We start from the raw sequence: 22,544 nt of genomic DNA on the forward strand, positions 1-22,544 counted from the left end.
CTAATAACAGTAATAAAAGAATTATATTGACAAAAACCAAATAATAATACATAAATGGCGGGAAAATTTATGTCGAGAATTGACGGGAATTGCTTTGAATACGCATGCCTTACGTTGCCAACCTTACCAAAATTTGTATGAACCTCGGCTTAACTGAACTCGGCATTGAACAACCCGAATGAAGTTAAACCGACGCTCAAAATTGAACCCGGTTCAACTAAGCCATAGCTTAAGCCGCCAATGTACAATCGGGCCTAAAGAAAATCGAAACCCAAAAAAAAAGGAAGAAGAAGAAGAAGAGAAAATGTTCGATGCCATATTTCTGGGACACATTATAGATGTATAGATTATTGCATAAATCAATAGAATATTATAGTCATACTTTCATTTCAAATTAGTTCATTTTTCTGAGAAACTAATAGTTTACAATATTTGCATTTCATTCTATTTCGATTAGCCAGTCAATGCGCGAGATTAAGAACAAGATTATTATCTCCGAATTCTATCCTACTGCATAGATTTTAACGAAATTTTGGGAGTAGCCTAATCTCCTAATTCAAAGTATATCCTATATACTATGGCGCTTTTATCATGAGGGAGGTTCCCGCCACTTCTCAGGGGTGAAATATTTTTATTTTCGAATTACATGGAGAAAAAGGAAGAGTTTTAAGAAAATTTAAAAATTCATTCTATAATTTGATCACATGTTTTACAAAAACCATTCATTTTAAACCCGTTCAACTTTTTGAAAGTAGAAATAACACTATATTAAAAGATATTGCAAAAGAAAAACAATGCATTTATATTATGGTGGATGGGGAGTTAAATGTATATATTCTTTTTCTCATGATCATCTTTCAGTGCGTCACAGTTTTTCGATTTCTTTCTAACGCATTAAATTGTATGTGACAGAAAAAAAGGCACGTCAGTGATTACATTTCGTCGGTAACATTTATAACATTTATTCTAGTTATTCTAGTTGTCGGTAGATGGCGCCATAATAAAAAAATATATTTTTTAATTAGATAATAATATTACAAATATAATCTGTATAATTTATAAGACTATACAAATCAAAGAAAATACCATTTTATAAATACAAGAAACACATTTGATTTGTTTTTATTCAAAATTGAAAATAAATTGTGACAACTGTCAGATTTAACTAAAATGTCATGTTATAATAAATGTCATAATTGTGTATTATCACGAACTTACCCTTTTTCCTATCATTTGTTACGTACTGAAAAATGCTCATGAAAGGGACAATACTATTCATCTTTCCTTAAAGTACATTAGTCATATATTTTTTTGCACCATATCTCGCTTAGTTTGTATGTAACCGACATTTAACGGTGCTCGTTTTAAATGCCTTTTCAAACACTACAAAAGGTGTTGGTAGCATTATACACCTAAAACCTACCGTTCCTCTGTTATTTCAAGTTGAATACACCAATTTGAGCATGCACCAAAAAACAAACTATTTTCACCTACCATATCTCTTTTTGTATTATAAATAGAACATTTACGAAGGAACGAATCTCTTTATTATTTATTATGCATAGTTTTTAAGGTATTCACAAAAAATCTACGCATAACTAAAAAAGTATTGAGTTCTCAAAAAAAATATGGACCAGTTTTTGCTTAGAAATAGGTTCTTTAGCCACAAATTTTCCACCCCCTTGAAGAAGTGGGAACCGCCCCAAGATAAAAGCGCCATAGTATATAGGGTAGATTTTGTTTCTTGAGCTATTCCCTAGTTACTGTGAAAATATCAAGTACGTCAGTGTAGTAGGATGGAATTCGAAGCCAAACACCCTCATTCACTGCCCTACAATAATGCTCTGCTATGATCGCGTGAGAGAGGACACACATAAGATTATAGCAAAATTTCTAGTTACCGTAACTTTTATAGTTTTTGAGCTACAGCAACGAGTTTTATGTCATTGGAAAGGTAATTTTGGATTCTTTCAAAATATGTAAAAATATACAGGGCGTATCTAAAAAAATTAAGATTTTTTATTCATTTCCGGTTCAACCGGAAGCCATATTTTTGGTAAAATTTATTGTGATAATAGATATTAAAGTGCCATATATGCCTGCAAAATTTCAAATTTTAGTTTCTATTAAGAAGGAAGTTACGGGCACTCGAATATTTTTTTATAAAAAATTCATAACTCCCCTCCTATGGGGAGTTAAGAAATCTGACTAATGTAATTCAATTTATTGATAGGATATCAAAAATATATCAAAAAATAAAAAAATTCCTTGGAGCCATTTTTGAGAAAATTTAGTTCGAATTTATGTCAAATTTTCACCCCTTAAATATAGGCAACCTGTAACTTTTTCTGAAAAACGATAGCATCCTTCTTATAGCCCCATCTTTAGGCTATATAACGACTTTTTCAAATTAAACTTATCTTAAACAAGTTTTTAGATAGGTAGGGAAATGTGTCGGGTGGGCGGTCGGCCATGCTGGCCGCCATTTTGAATTTGGAAATGTCAAATTCCGTATTTTTATTTACCTATTGATGTTGAATTTCATTCATTTCGGTCAAAATTTGCAAAAATGGACCCTAAATAACCCCCCTATTTCGGCCCCCCTTTGAGAGGTTTTTTTAAAGCTTAGTTTCTCGACAAAATTCTCTTAAACTCACTCATACCGAATTTCATCAAAATCGGTCCGGTAGTTTTTGCTGGGCGGTGGCGACATACGTACGTACGTACATACTTCCGACATGTTTTTTTTTATTTGCTTTTTAGACTCAGGGGGACTCAAAACGTCGAAAAAAAGTGAAATCTGAAAAAAAACTTTTTGCACGATCCTATAACTTTATCTATTATACTATACTACGTATATAGTACGATAAAGTAAAACAGAATATGGTTGTTACACTCGGTATAAAATGACATTTACCTGTCTAGCAAAAATATCGATTACATCGATTTTTTTAAATAATAAGGCTATTACATATTAAAAAAAATTACTTAAATCGGACAACAGGTTTAGGAAATTAGGAAATTCGAGATATATAACATGTCCCATTTTTAAGGTAGTCCGTTAATTTTTGGTCCGCTGTGTGTATTAATTCTCTACTTAATGATAAATTAAAAATTACCTTGGGTTATTACATATTCTTTCTGAAACCATGATACCAGTGCTTCCAGATTTCAGTCTTCCTTCTTCCCCGAACAGGCAACCGGAAGCGCAATCGCTGGAATGCTTCCATTTGCTCCATCCTCCGTTTATTTGTCCTAATCGCGCTGAACTTTGCGCAGTATAAGCTGCCGATAACACCAGTCCTTTGGCGACACATTTACCTCCTCGACACCACTAAAATAATATTGTATTTCCTTTAACTTAAATAAATTGCTTTGTTTTGAAATTTAAAATAAAATGGTAAAACAATTATTCAGAAAGACACTTGAAACTATGTACTTACTACTATCTTAAATACGATGCTGACCCTTGGTTCGACTGTACTACTAACTTAAATACCTACTACTCTGAACTCTTGGTTCAGGGTCCTATTTAAAATATCTGCCAATGGTGCATTTTCGAACAACTCAATTTATTAAGTCGTGATATATGTTGGAGATATCGTTTATATCGGTCTTATTATTAATACAATTTTGATCTTTTTTCTAAGGGTCAGAAGATGGTGGTAAGTTTATAGGAATCGACGGACGACTTCGCTGCAAGCAGGGCGAGATCCACAAATGCTTGTCGAGCCAATTTTGATGATGACGATATATATACATACATATTTACTATCATTTATTAAACATACCATATTATTTCCACAAACTGTGCCTTCCAGAGCAGGATGAGATGTCCAAGTGTACCTTTCTCTTTCACAGTGTAAATCTCTACATACGTCGTTTAAAGGTTGTTGAGCGGAATGTTTGCTACCTTTTCCGTACTTTAACATACCTGAAACATATATTTTACTATCGAAGCTTTCCTAAATATATTTTGATACTAGCTTACATTGTTGGTTGGCATCGAATCTTTCTCCTGGAAGTGCACCTTCTGCGCTGTGGTCCAATTTTCCAGCTGAACTACTGTGATCTAAAAGGCATCTTGATTGTGGCGTACTAAAATGCAATAAAAAATTGATTAAAGTAAAATAACTAATAAACAACGATAAAACACTGCTAAGAATAAGCAAAAAATGTTTGGAATTAACTATTTTAATTGGTAAATAAGCCACAATACCACACTACCACACTGATAAATATGACACACTATTAAGAAGGCAGATCAAAACGAATATGGTATCAACATAAATGGAGAGAAGCTCAGTCACCTGAGATTCACAGATGACATCGTCCTTATAGCCGATCGTATGGATGATGCAATAATAATGTTGAACAAAATATATTACGCTTCCTGAGAGGTCGGACTAAAGATTAACATCAACAAGGCGCAAATAATGACTAATCTGGTGCTAAATCGTAATATTGTTGTTGATGGAATGGATATTGAGCAGACTGCATCTTATAAGTACTTGGGACATGAGATTCGGTTGGGAAGAGATAACCAGACGTGCGAGCTCCCACGTCGCATAGGATTAGCTTGGGCCGCGTTTGGTAAACTGAACTATGTATTTAAATCAGACTTGCCCATATGCCTCAAAAGGAAAATCTTTAATCAGTGTGTGTTGCCTGTACTCACTCATGGAGCCGAAACATTAACACTAACAAAAAAGGTAGTGAACAAGATTCGCGTAACTCAGAGGGCTACGGAGCGCCAGATGTTGGGTGTCTCCCTGAGAGGAACCCAAAATAACAGACGCTGTCGAAAAAATCGCGTTGCTTAAGTGGAATTGGACAGGTTACGTCGCCAGATTGTCAGACAACCGATTGACAAAACGTATTGTTGAGTGGAGGCCACGAGAAGAAGCACTACAGAGCAGAGGACGCCCACTGAGCAGATGGGCCGATGATTTGAAGCATGTTATCGGTAACTGGATGCAAACCGCACAAAACAGAGACAGATGGAAAGAGCTGAGGGAGACCTAGGTCCAGCAGTGGACGCGTACGGGTTGTTGATGATGATGATACTGAGTGCAGTACAATAATTGCAGAGATAGGGGCAAAGACGTCTATATATTTTTTATAGACTACGCAAAAGCATTCGGTAATGTAAGTCACGAAAAGATAATTGAAGCACTCAATAAGATCGAAATCGACTATAGAGACATTCGAACAATAGCGAGTCTCTATTGGGATCAAACAGCGAAAGTGAAAGTAGAATCTACATTGACCAATAAAATTGACATCAAGAAAGGGATACGGCAAATCTGTATCTTGTTTCCTACTCTTTTTAAATATACTCGGAAGAAATATTTAAGACAGCGCTAGAGGAAAGCAAAATCCAAAAAGGGCAAAAAGATAAATGGAGAAATAATTAATATAAAGTATGCTGATTCTGTGATTCTCGCGAGTAGCATGGAGGTGCTGAGTTGCCTAATGTGTAAGATACAAAGAACACGTAGGTACACAATACTAGCTCAACCCGTTGATTGATGTAATTAATATTTCAATCAACGCTCAACCTAATCATAAAAAAAAACAAAAAAAGCAACAGTTAATTCAAGTTGGGATCAAGCCAAGGAGATACGTATAAACATAAAAAAAGCAAGAGCGTCGTTCACTAGCATGAAGCAAATTTTCATCTGTTATCACTCAAAATTCGACTTCTCAAATGTTTTGTATTTCCGGTTTTGTTATATGGAATGGAGGCATGGACAATGACCGTAACATTCATGAAAAAAGTAGAGGCCTTCGAAACGTGGGCTTACCGATGAATATGAGGTAGGAATATCCTGCATCTAGCACGTGACCAACCATGAGGACTAAGCCGGATAGGTAAGGAGAGAGAGGTAGGAATAACTATAAAGAAAAGAAAGTTGGAATACTTTTGTCACGTTATGAGGCACAGTAAATATACAGTACTTCAGCTAATTATCCAACTGAAAATAAATAGCAGAAGTGGTCCAGGGAGGAGGAAACATCCAAACATGATTCGGATTGTCATCTTCCGAACTATTCAGATCTGCCGTAAACAAAGTCAGAATAGCTATGTTAATTGCCAACGTTCGGAACAAGGCACATGAAGAAGAAGAAAGCACTACTACGACTACAAATATCTAGGTATCAATATTTCGCACGATGAAACATTAGACACCTCTATAAGAGAAAGAAATTAGGCAGGTAGAAAAGCCATCAAAATGTTAAACAGTATTTTATGGCACCAATCCATCAGCAAAGAAATAAGGGGATAAAGACTATAGTGAAAGGTATCACTCTATACAGCTGTGAGGTATACCCATTGAAAGAAAGAACACTGGCAACGCTGTGAGCAACGGAAATGGATTTTTGGAGAAGAGTAGTAGGAAGATCTAGAAGAGAAAGTATTGCCAACGAACGCATTCGAGAAATATTGGGAATCAAACGAACAATCAAAGATGGCTTATCAATAAAACAACTTATATGGTTCGGACATATACACAGACATGCAGTAAGACATAATAACACGGCTGTTACAGTTACAGAAACAATACTAATGGATGACTTTGCCATTTAGAATAACAGAATACTTTCGCAAATGGAGGTTACGGCTAATGCAACGAAAACCGAAGTGTGATGTTTTCACCTACATAATACCCAAGCCAATAAAAAACTTTTCGTTCACTTTGAAAATAGACTATTGACGCATAACTCAAAACAAAAATAACTTGGACTGACTCTTGACAGAACCTTACGTTTTAAAGAACACCTACAAAGGACGGCAGCAAAACTGAAAACGCAAAATACTATAATTCAAAAGCTTGGTGGCACCATATGGGGGTCCTCAGTTTCCGTACTCAGATCATCTGCTCTCAGACTTGTATATTCGGCAGCTCTGAATGTGCTTCCCCGGTATGGCTCAATAGTAAACACACGAAGATTATTGACACCCAATTAAACCAGACAGTACAAGTGATCTCAGGTACAATTAGGCAAACACTCAAGTATTGGCTTCCCATTATGAGTCACATTCCACCGCCGAAACTACGAAGAAGTCATTCTCTTCTCAGAGAATATCGAAAAATCCATGCTAACCATCAATTACACATCCACCATGATAAGCCTGATATAGAAATGAACAGACTGCACTCTAGGTATCCTCCATTGTTATGGGCCACCTACTTATATCAGGAATATTTCGACCTCACCAACGCTTAGAGAAGACAATGAGAGAGCGACTCACCATAGGAAGCACACCAAACAGCCTGTATCGATCCGAAACCACTAGGATTTGAACTGCCCCACAATACATGGAGTTGCTTGAGTTTTTTATGAGTTACTGAATGCGACTATACAACTATCCACTATGCAAGAGGAGCGCGAACATATTGGATACATGCCTTAACGATTTATATTGCTTTTAACTACGTGTTCTTATTGTATGCTGTACAATAAATAAAATAAAATATACAAATAATGGATGGACAACGAATGCCAAAGAACAAGTTGGAGCGAAGGAATAGACAAAGAGCTGAGCGAAAGAAACATAGAAGAGGACCTATAGAACAACCGGACTAAGTGGCGATTGGACGTCGGAAAATGGCGGAGAATGTTATAAACCGATGTAGTCAAATAACCCATAAAGATTACTTACTCTAAAAATTTTTGTAGATATCGCTTGCTACACGTAGACCAAGTAATTTTTCCGCTACCCAATGTGGGAGACATTATATAAGTGCTAGGATCACAGTCATTTTCTGCCAAAGGACCATCGTGCCTCATTCCCAAACTGAAATACATATATTTATACAGATTAAGGTTTTATTGGATAAAGAATAAGAACTCACTTATGTCCTATTTCATGGGCTACTACATAGACACTTTCAAAGTGTCTACCTTCGTTCACAGTACAACTGCTAGTTGCCGTACACATTCCAGCTACAGGTGCTAAACCTAAAATATGTAAATAAAATAGATTGATGTATGTTGGATAATTAAGTTAAACATAATAAATCAAGGACTGAATAACAGATATCACGTGCCTAGATATACAGTGAGGACGTTTGAGTTGGAATAAATTTATTATCTCGAGAAGTGGCGAATTTGGAGAAAAAACATGAGACAGGTCGATTTTTATTTTTAAATTATGACTTTTTGGCATATATATCATACTAGTGACGTCATCTATCTGGGCGTGATGATTTTGTTAAATGAAAGTAGGGGTCGTGTGATAGCTCATTTGAAAGGTTATTTAATTCTCTATTAAGTAATATAAACGTTAACATAATTATTTATACGCAGCGTTTCTAAAAAATTTTTTAATCAAATTAATTGAGACAAAAAGGAGAATGTATGTAATTCATTTATTTCAAAATCCATTTGAGTGCTGTCAAAAAACAGAAAGAAATAGTGAAAAAGAGGCAGCGCTGAAAAATCTCTTTGAATTTACTAAAGCTAGATTTTTCACAGTTTATTACTGTGATTGTGTAGAGAACAATACTGCGGTCGGTCAAGAGAAACGTAGAACAGGGGTTACTGAGAGAGTATCAAAGTTGCTTTCCTACGAAGGTAATTAAATCCATTTACTAAGGCTGAAAATCAATACACACATTCTAAATCTATATATATAAAAGAAAGTCGAGGTTATGTTAGTTACACCATTTATAACTCGAGAACGACTAAACAGATTTTTATGAAATTTTACACGTATATTCGAGCGGACTGGGAATAGGATAATATGGAGTTTCATATGCGTACGTCATAAGGGGGGTTGCCCCCCCTGATATATTTTTTGAATTTTTGGAAAAACCGTTTTTTACTATTTTTATGAGATGTAGAAGCAAAAGATACATATAATCCTAAATTTTCAATTTTCTATCTCGGACCGTTATTTTTTAATAGCCATTTAAATATTTTACATCTATATAAAAATTCTCCGGTCGCAGTGTTTGTTACCATACTCCTCCGCTTAGGGGGTTGCCAATGACGCTGTAACTCTCACAATAATGACGTGAAAAATATGAAATTAAGTAGGTAGACTCCTTGCTATTCCGAGCGAAACCGTACTAAAATTTTTTCTCTAGCACAATCGGTGTCCGAAATACAATATCTCAAGCCGTAGCAATATTCTGAGGACAGAAGAAGAACGAGCGACAAATTTCATAGAAAAGAAGTGAAACAGTTTAACTTTGGGACTCAAATTGGGCAAAATATGAATTTTTTAATCTTGCGAAATTTTCAAAAAATATCTCTAAACGGAACCGTAAGCAGGAGAAAAATTCTGAGCACACGAAAAGAACAAGCAGCAAATTATAAAATTTTATTTAATTTTAATTCATTTTGTTTAATTTTATTTAATTTTATTTAATTTAAGTATTTATTTATTTTCGTTTATTTTATTTTATTTCATTTTATTAAATTTTATTAGACTATATTTTCTTTTATTTAATTTTATTATTATTTTTTAATTTATTTATTATTTTTATTTAATTTTTTTAGCTTTATTTAATTGTATTTAAGTTAATATGATTTTATTTATTTGTATTTAATTTTATTCAGTTTTAGTTATTTTTATTTACGTTTATTCAATTTCATTTAATTTTAATTTACTTCATTTACTTTTTTATTTAATTTTAATTGAATTTAATTTTATTTAATCAACACCTATAGACTTGGAATTTCTCCGAACCCAATCATAAATAGAGGGTTGTTTTGAATGTAGATATAATAAAGCTGTTATATTCATTATAAGATAAACAAATTTAAAATTGTAACTGCTGCACTACAAACTTTATTTTGTTACTTCTAACTAAACTTTATTATTTTAAACATCATGTGTAATTAATTAAAAATAATAATAAAACCTCATTCACATCGAGCATTTTTTGTTTATTAATTACGAATTCCTTTTGTTTATTTTAAGTTTATTGTATACAAAAGTTTGTTTTTATCTATTGAGGCAGTACGAAGTCTGCCGGGTCAGCTAGTTGAATATAAATAAAAGTTATTATAGTCGGTCAGCTGTATGACGGGATAGAGCCGAGCGGTAGGCCCCACTGAATGTACAGGGTTATTCACTATATTTTGAACCCCTTGTAAACCGCTTTATTTACAGAATTAGAAAAAAATGTAAAATACAAAAGTTATTCGATTTTTAAATTATGATTTTTTGACATATATATTGTACTAGTGATGTCATCCATTTGAGCGTGATGACGTAATCGACTATTTTTTTAAATGGGAATAGGGGTCGAGTACTAGCTCATTTGAAAGGTTATTCAATTCTCGATTCAGAAATATAAACATTAACATGATTAATTTTACAGAATCTCCAAAAATTTTTATTTTAATTAAATTAATTGTTTAATTAATAATTCAATTTTTTTTGGATACCCTTTATAAATAATGATCTTAATGTTTATAGTACTGTATAGAGAATTGAATTAATTTTCAAATGAGCTAGCACCCGACCCCTAATCTCATTTAAAAAATAATCAATTACGTCATCACATCCTGATGGATGACGTCACTAGTACGATATATATGTCAAAAAATCATAATTAAAAAATCGAATAACTTTTGTATTTTACATTTTTTTCTAATTATGTAAATAAAGCAGTTTACAAGGGGGTCAAAATATAGTGAATAATCCTGTAGATTCATTGGGGCTGACCGACCGGCTCTGTCCGTCATACAGCTTACCGACTATAATAACTTTTATTTAAATTCAATTTAGAATGTGTGTACTGATTTTCAGCCTTAGTAAATGGATTTAATTACCTTCGTAGGAAAGCAACTTTGATACCCTCTCAGTAACCCCTGTTCTACGTTTTGCTTGACCGACCGCAGTATGTTTCTCTACACTCTACACAATTACAGTAATCAACTGTAAAAAATTTAGCTTTAGTAAATTCAAAGAGATTTTTCAGCGCTGACTCTCCGTCTAAAATGTTTATTTGACAAATAAACATTGTTTTTCGCTTAAATTCAATGTTAAAACTGCCAGCCACCTGTCTCTTAGCAGCTTGAACATTGAATTTAAGCGAAAAGCAATGTTTATTTGTGAAATAATAGCTATTTCTATAACAAGAGAGGAAAGTGCTACTTTTCCTCCCGAGAATGAAGTTTATTGTCACGTAAGTAATCCTTCGAGGGAGGAAAAGGCACTTTACTCCCATGTTATACATATGATTTTTCCACCTTCCTCAAATATCAAGTAATTTTTTCATTTTTAAATAATTTATTTATGACTGACAAAAATTTATTAGAGCACTAAAACTAACAATTAGGTACAGTATAACTGTCAACTGTCAAATATAAGTCAACCATGTTTAGATAATTACGTAATAGATAATAGAATATTGTATAGGGCGTCAATAAATTATTTCATCAATGACATACCATGACGTGACTTTTACTTTTCCTCCCTAGGGAGGAAAAGTACTTTCCCTCCCTAGCGAGGAAAAGTGCGAATTTGCTCCCTACAATCAGGTCAGGAAAAGTATACTTTCGGTAGAGGTAGGTGGAAAACATTATTACCTGTTTTTCTGACAGCAGTAAAATGTATTTTGAATTTAATAAATTGCTTACATAAATAATTATGTTAATATTTATATTACTAAATAGAGAATTAAATAACCTTTCAAATGAGCTATCACACAACCCCTACTCTCATTTAAAAAATCATTGATTACGTCATCACACCCAGATGGATGACGTCACTAGTATGATATATATGTCAAAAAGTCATAATTTAAAAATAAAAATCGACCTTTCCCAGGGTTTCTCTCCAAATTCGCCCATTCTCGAGATAATGAATTTATTCCAACTCAAACGTCCTCACTGTATATGTATTCAATGATATTTTAAGATCTATTGTGGTTCTCTAATCCTAGATTACATTCTCTAGCCTGTCTATCTATGTATTGCCCTTCATTTGTCCAAAGTTGAACGTACGCCTTCCCCTTATTTTTCCACTCTTCTCGGTTCAGTGCTAATGCTGTCCATCTGGTCCTTGCGTATCTTTTTAGGTCATTCGACCATCTCATCTGTGGTCTACCCCTTCCTCTTTTGTAGTCCAAATATCTCCAGTGAGTTATCGCTTCATTCCATCTTCCGTCTCTTTGTCTGCTGTTGTGTCCTGCAAATTTCCATTTGAGAGTAGCTGCATGTTTGTTTACGTCTTTCACTTTGGTTTTATTTCTGATCCATGTGTTTTTCTTTCTATCAGCTTGATACACAGCATCTGCCTTTCCATTGCCCTTTCAGTCTTGACCATCTTTTCCATGTTTTCCTTTGTGAAGGTCCAGGTCTGTGCTCCATTTGTAAGTCGGTAGGTACTGATAGAACACATTGATTATATATATATACTTTTGTGCGGAGGTATTGGCATCTTTCTGGTTTTTCTGGATATAGCTCATTTTTCCGAATGTCACCCATGCGAGTCTTATTCTCCTTTTTATCTCGGCTGTTTGGTTTTCTTTACTCAGTTTCATTATTTGCCCTAGGCATATGTATTCCTTGACTTTCTGGATTGCACTTGTTCCTATTTGCATGGTTTCGTTGTCCTCTCATACGTTTCTCATATATTTAGTTTTTGTGTAGTTCATTTTTAGGCCTATCTCGTTTGCTTCCTTGTCCAATTGTATCATAATTCCATTAAGATCTTTCATATTGTCTGATATCATCGCTATGTCATCCGCATATCTCAGGTTATTCAGCAGTTGTCCATTGATGTTAATTCCTTTGTTGTGCCATTCAAGTTTTTTTAATATCGCACATCCCGAACAAAAGTGTCATAACTCAAAATTTTTTCAAACCGCACTTATTTACGGAAATATGATACATGATATCAAATCTACTAACCAACAAAACCGTAGCAAAGTTACTTTAAAAATTACCTCACAGATGGCGCTAAAAGCTATTTTGCTCGGAAGATGTTTCAGGAAATTTTCTGTTAAAAACAGTATCAATTCGTGATGCGTAGGTGAAACACCACTCGTTCCGAGCAAAAGCTTATTATTTCCGATTAACGTTCAGTAATCGTTGCGTAAATTCGAACAAAAGTGCAGTATTTCGTGATACTCATATTTTGCATCGACGATTATGATATTCATTGATCTATTTTCCCGACAAAAGTGAATCATCTGCAATTTATCGGAATTAAGTGTTGTTTAATAGTGGTATGGTTCCGGTCAATAAGTAATATTTCGAGTTGCTACACTTTTGCACGGAAATTTGTAAACAAACGTGTTTAGTATATCTGTCCAATAGAGAAATTTTTCGAGTTATTACCGTTTTGCGTTTTAATTAAAAATTTTCCGAGCAAAAACGTATCATCTCAAAAAAATAATCATTAATTTAATTAAAATTTGCACAAAATTTATGATTTTCACCGTTGACGTTAATGGGGCTTATATATAATTAATATTGACTTCAATTTGCAAAGAAATAAATTTAAATTTTCTATTAGGTGTTAACTTAACTCCAAATAAAGTACCGTAAAATTTTCTTTTGCTGCTCCTGTAAAATTAAGTATTTTTGATTTACAACAGTTTTGTTCGGGATGTGCGATATATGTTCTAGTGCTTGTGTAAATAATTTTGGGGATATTATGCCCCCTTGCCTAATTTCTCTATTTATTTTTATTGGTGTTTTGGTGTGGATGTTTTACTGTGACTGTTGCTTATTCGTAGATGTTTTTCAACAGTTCTGTGTATCGATAGTCGATCCTTCCATTTATTAACGAGGATTGTACGGCCCAGTGTGCAATACTGCCTTTTCAAAATCCAAAAAAGCAATATATAGCGGTATTCTGTACTCATTAGCGCGTTCAATGAGTATTTTCATTGTTAGCAAGTGGTCTGTTGTGCTCTATCCCTTTCTGAATCCAGCTTGATCTAGCTTTCCTGTTAATCTGTTTGTTATAATTTTTGTAAGTAGTTTATACCTGGTGTACAGTAGTGTTATTGGTCTATATTGTTCAGATCACACTTGTCTCTCTTTTTGAATAGTAACACTGTTATTGCTTCATTCCAGTTTTCTGGTATTCTTTTCTCTTGAGGTATTTTGTTCAACAGTATCTGTAGGGTCTTTCTAACTAAGCTTCCTCCATTTTTCAACATTTTCCCCAGATCATGAAGGTCTAATAGCTTCGAGACTGAACCTTCCACGTAACTCTTTGTTGATGGCTTTTCTTCACCTAATGTAAAGAACCGCACATTTGCCAGGCTGTCACACTGAGGCAATATGTGCTCTGCTGTTTCTTCCTCTAGGTGACAAAATCTTCATAGGTCATCATCTGCCAATCCTGTCAGCTTCAACAGCCTATTCAACTTAAAGTCCTCTATTAAGGGTATAGGCGCAAAGTGTCGCATGTCAAAATTTTCAATTTGTTTTAAATGTATTTATATTTTCGGATCCTGAGAAAACTAATAAATATTTTTGAAAAATTTAAACTCACAATGAAATATTGCCTCATTACCGAGGGCTGAAAGTCCCTTAGACTAACCAAAAAGTTTTTTTTAAATAAGATATTTGAAATTAAAAGTCACACTAAATTTTCTCTTTTGTTTTCACCCCTGTAACTTATTAAAATAAACACTATAGAAGTCAAAGTACATTTTGACAGGCGACATTTTGCACCTATGCCCTTAACATACCTACTACCGCTTTCAATGGTTTCCTGTCCTTGCGTATTAGGTCTGCTGTACATTTTGGTGAATGTTCTATAATGAACTGTTTAGCCTGTCTTTGTTTTGGTGAATTCCTCCACCATTCCATTGATTTGTGAGCTACCCACTTACTTACCTTCTTGTAGCCGCTATTGTTACTGCCTTGGCAACGCTACAGAAGGATTTCGGTCCAATAAATGGCATTAATGGATTTCATCTGCTTTTTCATTGCCCTTTTGATCCTTGCGCCCTGATACTCAGGATACCTTAACCTTACTATGGTTTCCAAGTTTATTTAGGGCACCCAAAAATACCATATTAGCTTTGAATTGACCTCTACAGAATTGAGTGCCTTAAGCGCTGCCTGGCTATCTGTGAAGATGGCAATTGAACAGTGCGTTCTGTCCTGCCTTTATATTTTTTCGACGTAGTGATGGATTGCCGGTATTTCCATCTGGAAAATTCTGACATCCTTATATAGGCTTACTGGATGCCTTACTGAATGTATGCCTTGCTGTGTCCCTACTATACTGGCTCCTACACCCTCCGATGTTTTTGAGTCATCAGTGTACCAGATAGCTTCTGATTGTATGGGTACACCTTCTTTCCAGTCTTCCCTGCCTGGTATATTAATTTTTAGTTTATTATAAGCTATATTTCGTAGCTGTTGCATCGATGGGTTCCCCATTACGATATATGCTTTTATAGACGAAGAGGCAGCGCTGAAAAATCTCTTTGAATTTACTAAAGCTAGATTTTTCACAGTTGATTACTGTGAGTGTGTAGAGTGTAGAGAAACAAACTGAGGTCGGTCAAGCGAAACGTAGAACAGGGGTTACTGAGAGGGTATCAAAATTGCTTTCCTACGAAGGTAATTAAATCCATTTACTAAGGCTGAAAATCAGTACACACATTCTAAATTAAATATAAATAAAAGTTATTATAGTCGGTCAGCTGTATGACGGGACAGAGCTGGTCGGTCGGCCCCAATAGTCGATTGAGAAAATGAAGCATTTTGGCTCGCAATTTTTTCGTCCAGCATGGATTTACTTGAAATTTTCACAGAAGGTAGGGAATAGTCCAAGGATCATTTTCTATATCATGCCGCTATCATACGCTTAAACCTTGGGGGTGGCTGCCACCCCATCTCGGGGGTGGGAATTTTTTATTACATTTTAACCATGTAATTCGATGGAAATGTGATTCTAAGAAAAAAATGTTTTTACATTTTCTTCGTAAAACTAATATTTTTCGAGTTATTCGCGCTTGAAAATAACAGTTTTTCGACGAAAAAATCGACTTTTTTAGAGGGTTTTTTGAGAATACCTCGAAAAATATTCTATATATTTTTGGCGATAAAAAGTTTTTCAAAAATGATTTTGTAGGATTTTTAAAGAGCTATAAGACTGTGTAAATTAAATTCCGTAAGATCCTTTGTTTTTAATTGGGGCGGGTTTAAAGGGCTCGAATAAGGGGTTGTTTGCTGGTAAATAGAGGTTTTAAAGAGCTATATCTGCCTAACTATTCACTGTAATGAAAATCTATGCACAGGACAATTTTAGTCATTAAAAAAGCTACAATTTAGTAGTTTATAATTTTTTTCGTATCTTAAGTATTTTCGGAGATATTTTGAAATAAAAGGTGAAAAATACCAAATTGCAAAAAGTCAATTTTTCTTTAAACTCCAATTTTTCCAAAATTAGGCATTTTAAATAGGTCAAACTCCTTAAGTGTATTGATAATATAAATATAAAAGGAACTACAGAAAGGTGAAGACCAATTTTAAATTAGGAAGGTAGTTAGGGGGTTGTCTTCACTGATTTTTTCGTAGAGAAAAGCAGGTACCGACATTTCTTTGATTATAAGTCACTTAATTTTCATGCTAGAAAGTTTTTATTATTTTTTTGGAAAGGTCTAATTGTATGTTTGAAAAAATATTATTTAAGTTTTCCTCGAAAAATGCAAATTTTTCCCATTATTTGGCTTTGAATATTTCAAATTATGCATTTGACGAAAAAAGCTAACCTTTAACATGCCGTATCTCGGTTTGTATTGGTCTTAAGGATATTATTGGAAAAGAATTTGGTTTGCGTTACTAAAAGATATAATTTTGATATCTACAGTTTTTTTGATTAAATGCATATTTTTCGAGGTATTCTCAAAAAGCCCTCTAAAAAAGTCGATTTTTTCATCGAAAAACTGTTATTTTCAAGCGCGAATAACTCGAAAAATATTAGTTTTACAAAGAAAATGTAAAAAACATTTTTCTTAGAATTACTTTTTCCATCGTCATTAAAAAAGCTACAATTTAGTAGTTTATAATTTTTTTCGTATCTTCAGTATTTTCGGAGATATTTTGAAATAAAAGGTGAAAAATACCAAATTGCAAAAAGTCAATTTTTCTTTAAACTCCAATTTTTCCAAAATTAGGCATTTTAAATAGGTCAAACTCCTTAAGTGTATTGATAATATAAATATAAAAGGAACTACAGAAAGGTGAAGACCAATTTTAAATTAGGAAGGTTGTTAGGGGGTTGTCTTCACTGATTTTTTCGTAGAGGAAAGCAGGTACCGACATTTCTTTGATTATAAGTCACTTAATTTTCATGCTAGAAAGTTTTTATTATTTTTTTTGGAAAGGTCTAATTGTATGCTTGAAAAAATATCATTTAAGTTTTCCTCGAAAAATGCAAATTTTTCCCATTATTTGGCTTTGAATATTTCAAATTATGCATTTGACGAAAAAAGCTAACCTTTACCATGCCGTATCTCGGTTTGTATTGGTCTTAAGGATATTATTGGAAAAGAATTTGGTTTGTGTTACTAAAAGGTATAATTTTGATATCTACAGTTTTTTTGATTAAATGCATATTTTTCGAGGTATTCTCAAAAAGCCCTCTAAAAAAGTCGATTTTTTCATCGAAAAACTGTTATTTTCAAGCGCGAATAACTCGAAAAATATTAGTTTTACAAAGAAAATGTAAAAAACATTTTTTCTTAGAATTACTTTTTCCATCGAATTACATGGTTAAAATGTAATAAAAAATTCCCACCCCCCGAGATGGGGTGACAACCACCCCCAAGGTTTTAGCGTATGATAGCGGCATGCTATAGAAAATGATCCTTGGACTATTCCCTACCCTGTGAAAATTTCAAGTAAATTAATGCATAAATGCTTCATTTCCTCAATCGACTATTGTGGCCGACCGACCGGCTCTGTCCCGTCATACAGCTGACCGACTATAATAACTTTTATTTATATTTAATTTATAATGTCTGTACTGATTTTCAGCCTTAGTAAATGGATTTAATTACTTTCGTAGGAAAGCAACTTTGATACCCTCTCAGTAACCCCTGATCTACGTTTGTGAAAAATCAACTGTGAAAAATATAACTTTAGTAAATTCAAAGAGATTTTTCAGCGCTGCCTCTCCGTCTATTAGCTCCTCGATTAGCTTTCCATTGTTAGCACTATGCGCCTGGCTTATGTGTTGCTGACCATGTATTAATCTGCGCATCACAGGTCTGGCTTCGCCCTGTATATAAATATGATCATGTACCTAAATTGTTAACTACGGACAAATGTTGTTGCGCTAATTAATTTGGTCTATACGAATCTAATATATCCATGTTCTCAGATATCTGCAGGAATGCCGTCGATTCCTTCTTATTCTTCTTTTTCAGGTGCTATCTCCGCTACGGAGGTTGGCACTCATTATAGCTATTTTAATTTTTGAGGAAGTGGCTCTAAATAGTTGTTTTGAGCTGCATCCAAATCATTCTCTCAGGTTCTTCAACCATGAAATTCGTCTTCTTCCGATGCTTCTTCTACCAGCTATATTTCCTTGCATTATGAGTCGCAGGATGCCATACTTCTCGTCCCGCATCACATGTCCGAAATACCGTAGTTTTCTTTCTTTAATTGTAAGTTCAACTTCCTTTTCTTTATCTATTCTTCTCAGTACTTCATTGTTTGTAACTCTATCTACCCAGGAAACCCTCATATATCTTCTATAGGTCCACATTTCAAAGGCGTTAAGTCGTCTTATTGTCTTTAGATTTAACGTCCATGATTTCACTCAAGAGTAGAGTACACTGTATACGTAACATTTTGTTAGGCGTACTTTAAGAGCTAACGTTAAATCTTTGCTACAGAGGACCTTTTTCATTTTCATAAAATTAGAACGTGCAAAAATTAGAATTTTTCGATTCTGACTTTGATTTCTGGATTGTAGTCATTATTTTATGTTATAAGTGTTCCTAGGTAAGTTTACTTTTTTACTCTTTCGATCTGCTGGCCCTCTGTTATCAAGATTTCGTTAGTATTATGGTTGTTTTTACTAATTTTCATAAACTTCGTCTTTTTGATATTGAAAGAGAGTCGTACTACTACACCTGACTATTTTACTCATGAGTCTTTCCAGGTCTTGTAAACTATCGGCTAATGTTACTGTATCATCTGCATTTCTGATGTTGTTAACTAAGACTCCATTTACTCTTATGCCGACTGTTTTATTTCGTCGATTCCTGAACACCTATTATTCTTATATTAAGACATTTGGTTGCGTCAGTTATTCCATGATTAAGAGAGATTCCATCCTTACCATTTACCTTTAAGAAATGTATCGTACTCAACTTCGGAGCAAAATAATTATTTGTGATGCTCAACTCATCTACATATATTATTATTTACTTCTGCATCGCTCGGTCTAACAATATGTCAGTTAGTGTGTCTGTATATCTTCAGACGTAGTTTAAATTCTTTTCTTGTGTGTGTTCATGAGAAAGTAGAGTTACATCAGGACTCACTCACTGCTTAGTCTCTATATACAGTGCGGTGTTTTAAGTGTTACTCCCCCCCTGTTAACTTATTTATTTTAAGAATATAAGCAAAACGCTCGGACAAGTCGATTTTTAAACTAATCATAGTATATTATAGCATCAACGTTTCGAACTTTACGCGATCTCTCTTCTGGTGACAGGCATAACTTTGATTTTTTTAAATGATAAAGTACATCACGTGGCACCTCATTTAACAGCTTTTGAAATACTGATTACAAAAATGTATAATAAATCCTTTTTGAGAGCGTAGGCACCAAATTTCGGTCGAACTCTTTTTAAACGCATTTATTTTTTTCGAATCCTGAGAAAACTAGTAAGTATTTTTGAAAAAATTAAACGCAGAATGAAAGATTAGATTATTACCGAGGGCTGACAGTCCCTTAGAATAAACAAAAAGTTTCTTTTGAATGATATATTTGAAATTAAAAATCACACTAAATTTTCCCTTTTTACACTACTGTGACTTATTAAAATAAACATTATAGGAGTTCTCAGGGACTTTGTACCATTGAGAATACTGTAATATTTCATTCTGCGTTTAAATTTTTCAAAAATATTCATTAGTTTTTTCAGGATTCGAAAAAAATGATTGCATTTAGAAAGAATTCGACCGAAATTTTGCGCTTACGTCTCAAACAGGATAAAAGTATTATACATTTTTGAAATTAGTATTTTAAGAGCTTTTAAATGAGGTGTCACATGATGTATTTTCCCATTTAAAAAATCAAAGTTATGGCTGTCACCTGAAGAGGGATCGCGTAAAGTTCGAAACGTTGATGCTATAATATACTATGGTTAGTTTAAAAATCGAGCTGTCCGAGCGTTTTGCTTATATTCTTAAAATAAACAAGTCACCAGGCGAGGGGTAACACTTATTCCACCGCACTGTATATGGAAATGCATGCTGCAGAGTTAGAGTGATATAGATGGTTTGCAAGGAAGCGAGTGGTATAATGTGCCACATAAGGATTTCAATTAAACTTCTTCTACTTTTTGTTTAGACATGACTTTTTCGTGACTTCCACTGATCGCCTTCCTGTTGGGGAACCGCCTCTCGCCCTCTTTACTACTCCATTTGTTGTCATTCCTCTTATATGATCATTCCATTCTACTCTTCTCTTTCTTACACAGTCCTTTATGTTGTCCACTTTGCATCTCTGTCGTATATCTATACTTCTAGTTCTTGCCGATAAAGTCTTACCAACGATTTTTCTAAGGGTTTTCATCTCCGTTTTCAATGCGCTGTTTCTATCATTTTTTCTCTCTATATCGGGTCGTGTTTCTGCCGCGTATATCATTATTGGTCCGATGATTTTTTTGTAACCTCTGCCTTTTGTTTCTTTCCCGATGTTTTTATTTCCCCATATTGTTTCAATCAGTCATCCTGCGTCTTTGTTTGCTCTATTCACTTGATCTTTATGGGTCCTATATTGTTCTATATGGTCCACATAATGTTCAGAAAAAAGTCACACCATTTTGAGCGTCGGGTAAATTAGTAGATTTTTACGTTTTTCGTCAATATTTCTAAAACTATGCTTTAGCGTAAGGAATGTTCTATAGAAAAATGTTCTACATAAATTTCAAAACAAAAAAGGTTCTATACATAATTGTTATAAAATCAACGGTTCCAGAGTTACGGAGGGTGAAAAGTGTAGGTTTTCGATACTTTTTATATTTACCGATTTCTCCCCCCTCTCCCCCCCAAACCTGACGCTCAAAATGGTGTAACTTTTTTCTGAACATTATGTGGACTACATAGAACAATTTGGTGTTGGAGGATAACTTTCACTTTGGATGTCTGGGTTTTTGGTATAGTTATATCATAAATATTGCCCAAAAAATATAAAAAGTATCGAAAACCTCGACTTTTCACCCTCCGTAACTCTGGAACCGCTGATTTTATAACAATTATGTATAATGATTTTATAACATTTTTTGTTTTAAATTTGATGTAGAACATTGTTGTATATATTGTTTACGCTAAAGCATAGTTTTAGAAATATTGACGAAAAACGTAAAAAAACTACTAATTTACCGGCTTCTCTCCCATCTCCCTCCCAAACCGGACGCTCAAAATGGTGTAACTTTTTACTGTACAATATGTGGACCATATATAACATTTTGGTGTTGGAGGAAAACTTTTACTTTGGATGTTTGGGTTTGGCCTTTTTTGGACCAGTTATACAATACTACCTCCGTAACTTTGGAACCATTCATTTTAGAAAGATTATGCATAGGGCCTTTTTTATTTCAAATTTAATGTAGAACAATTTTGTATAGAGGGTTGTTCATGCTAAACCGCAAAGTTTTAGAAATATTGGCGAAAAACTTAAAAAACTACGAATTTACCGATTTCTCCCCCCTCTCCCCCCAAACCCGACGCTCAAAATGATGTGACTTTTTTCTGGACATTGTGTGGACCATATATAACAATTTGGTGTTGAAGGATAACTTTCACTTTGGATGTCTGGGTTATGCCATTATTTGGATCAACTGTACTATACTACACGTGTTTTATTATCTAACTCTCCAGCTTCAATTTACATTTTAGTAGATTTGCTGTTATAACCATTCCAACGCTGATGATTAAAAAGAACTTTAAGTTGATCAAAATAACCAAATACGTTATACAGAGAGAGTCTGTAAAGTGGAATAAATTCAATATCTCAAATACTAATTGTTTTTTTGGAAAATGCTCAGACCCGTCGATTAGTATTTCAAATTGTCCTTTTTGACATTCAATAAAAATGTATACAGGGTGTCCCAATTTAGAGATATGACGTCATCGTCGATTTTCTTAAATGGCAACACTGTCATTTTGATAGCTAATTTAATAGGGTTTGTAAAGTTATACATAACTGCAAAATATCAAATTTTTATTCTCTACCATTTACAAGATAATAGAAAATAACAAAGTTATATCTGTAATTTGGAATATATTCAATAATTAAAATACTAACTGTTTTTTTGAAAAATGCTCAGACCCGTCGATTAGTATATCAAATTGTCATTTTT

General features: G+C 33.8%; 1 protein-coding gene across 1 annotated transcript in view; it reads right to left on the minus strand.

Moving 5' to 3' along the window:
• Nucleotides 1–22,544, minus strand: part of LOC114330753 (A disintegrin and metalloproteinase with thrombospondin motifs adt-1-like) — a 385,883-nt gene that overhangs the window by 60,265 nt on the left and 303,074 nt on the right. The window contains exons 7-11 of the mRNA XM_050656578.1: nucleotides 7,863–7,968; nucleotides 7,670–7,804; nucleotides 3,992–4,098; nucleotides 3,792–3,934; nucleotides 3,120–3,334 (exon numbers count right to left, since the gene is read on the minus strand). Coding sequence (XP_050512535.1) covers nucleotides 3,120–3,334; nucleotides 3,792–3,934; nucleotides 3,992–4,098; nucleotides 7,670–7,804; nucleotides 7,863–7,968 — 706 coding nt within the window. The remainder of the gene's footprint in view (nucleotides 1–3,119; nucleotides 3,335–3,791; nucleotides 3,935–3,991; nucleotides 4,099–7,669; nucleotides 7,805–7,862; nucleotides 7,969–22,544) is intronic.

Source organism: Diabrotica virgifera, chromosome 7 (genome assembly GCF_917563875.1).
Source record: "Diabrotica virgifera virgifera chromosome 7, PGI_DIABVI_V3a".
Classification (NCBI taxonomy): Eukaryota; Metazoa; Arthropoda; class Insecta; order Coleoptera; family Chrysomelidae; genus Diabrotica; species Diabrotica virgifera.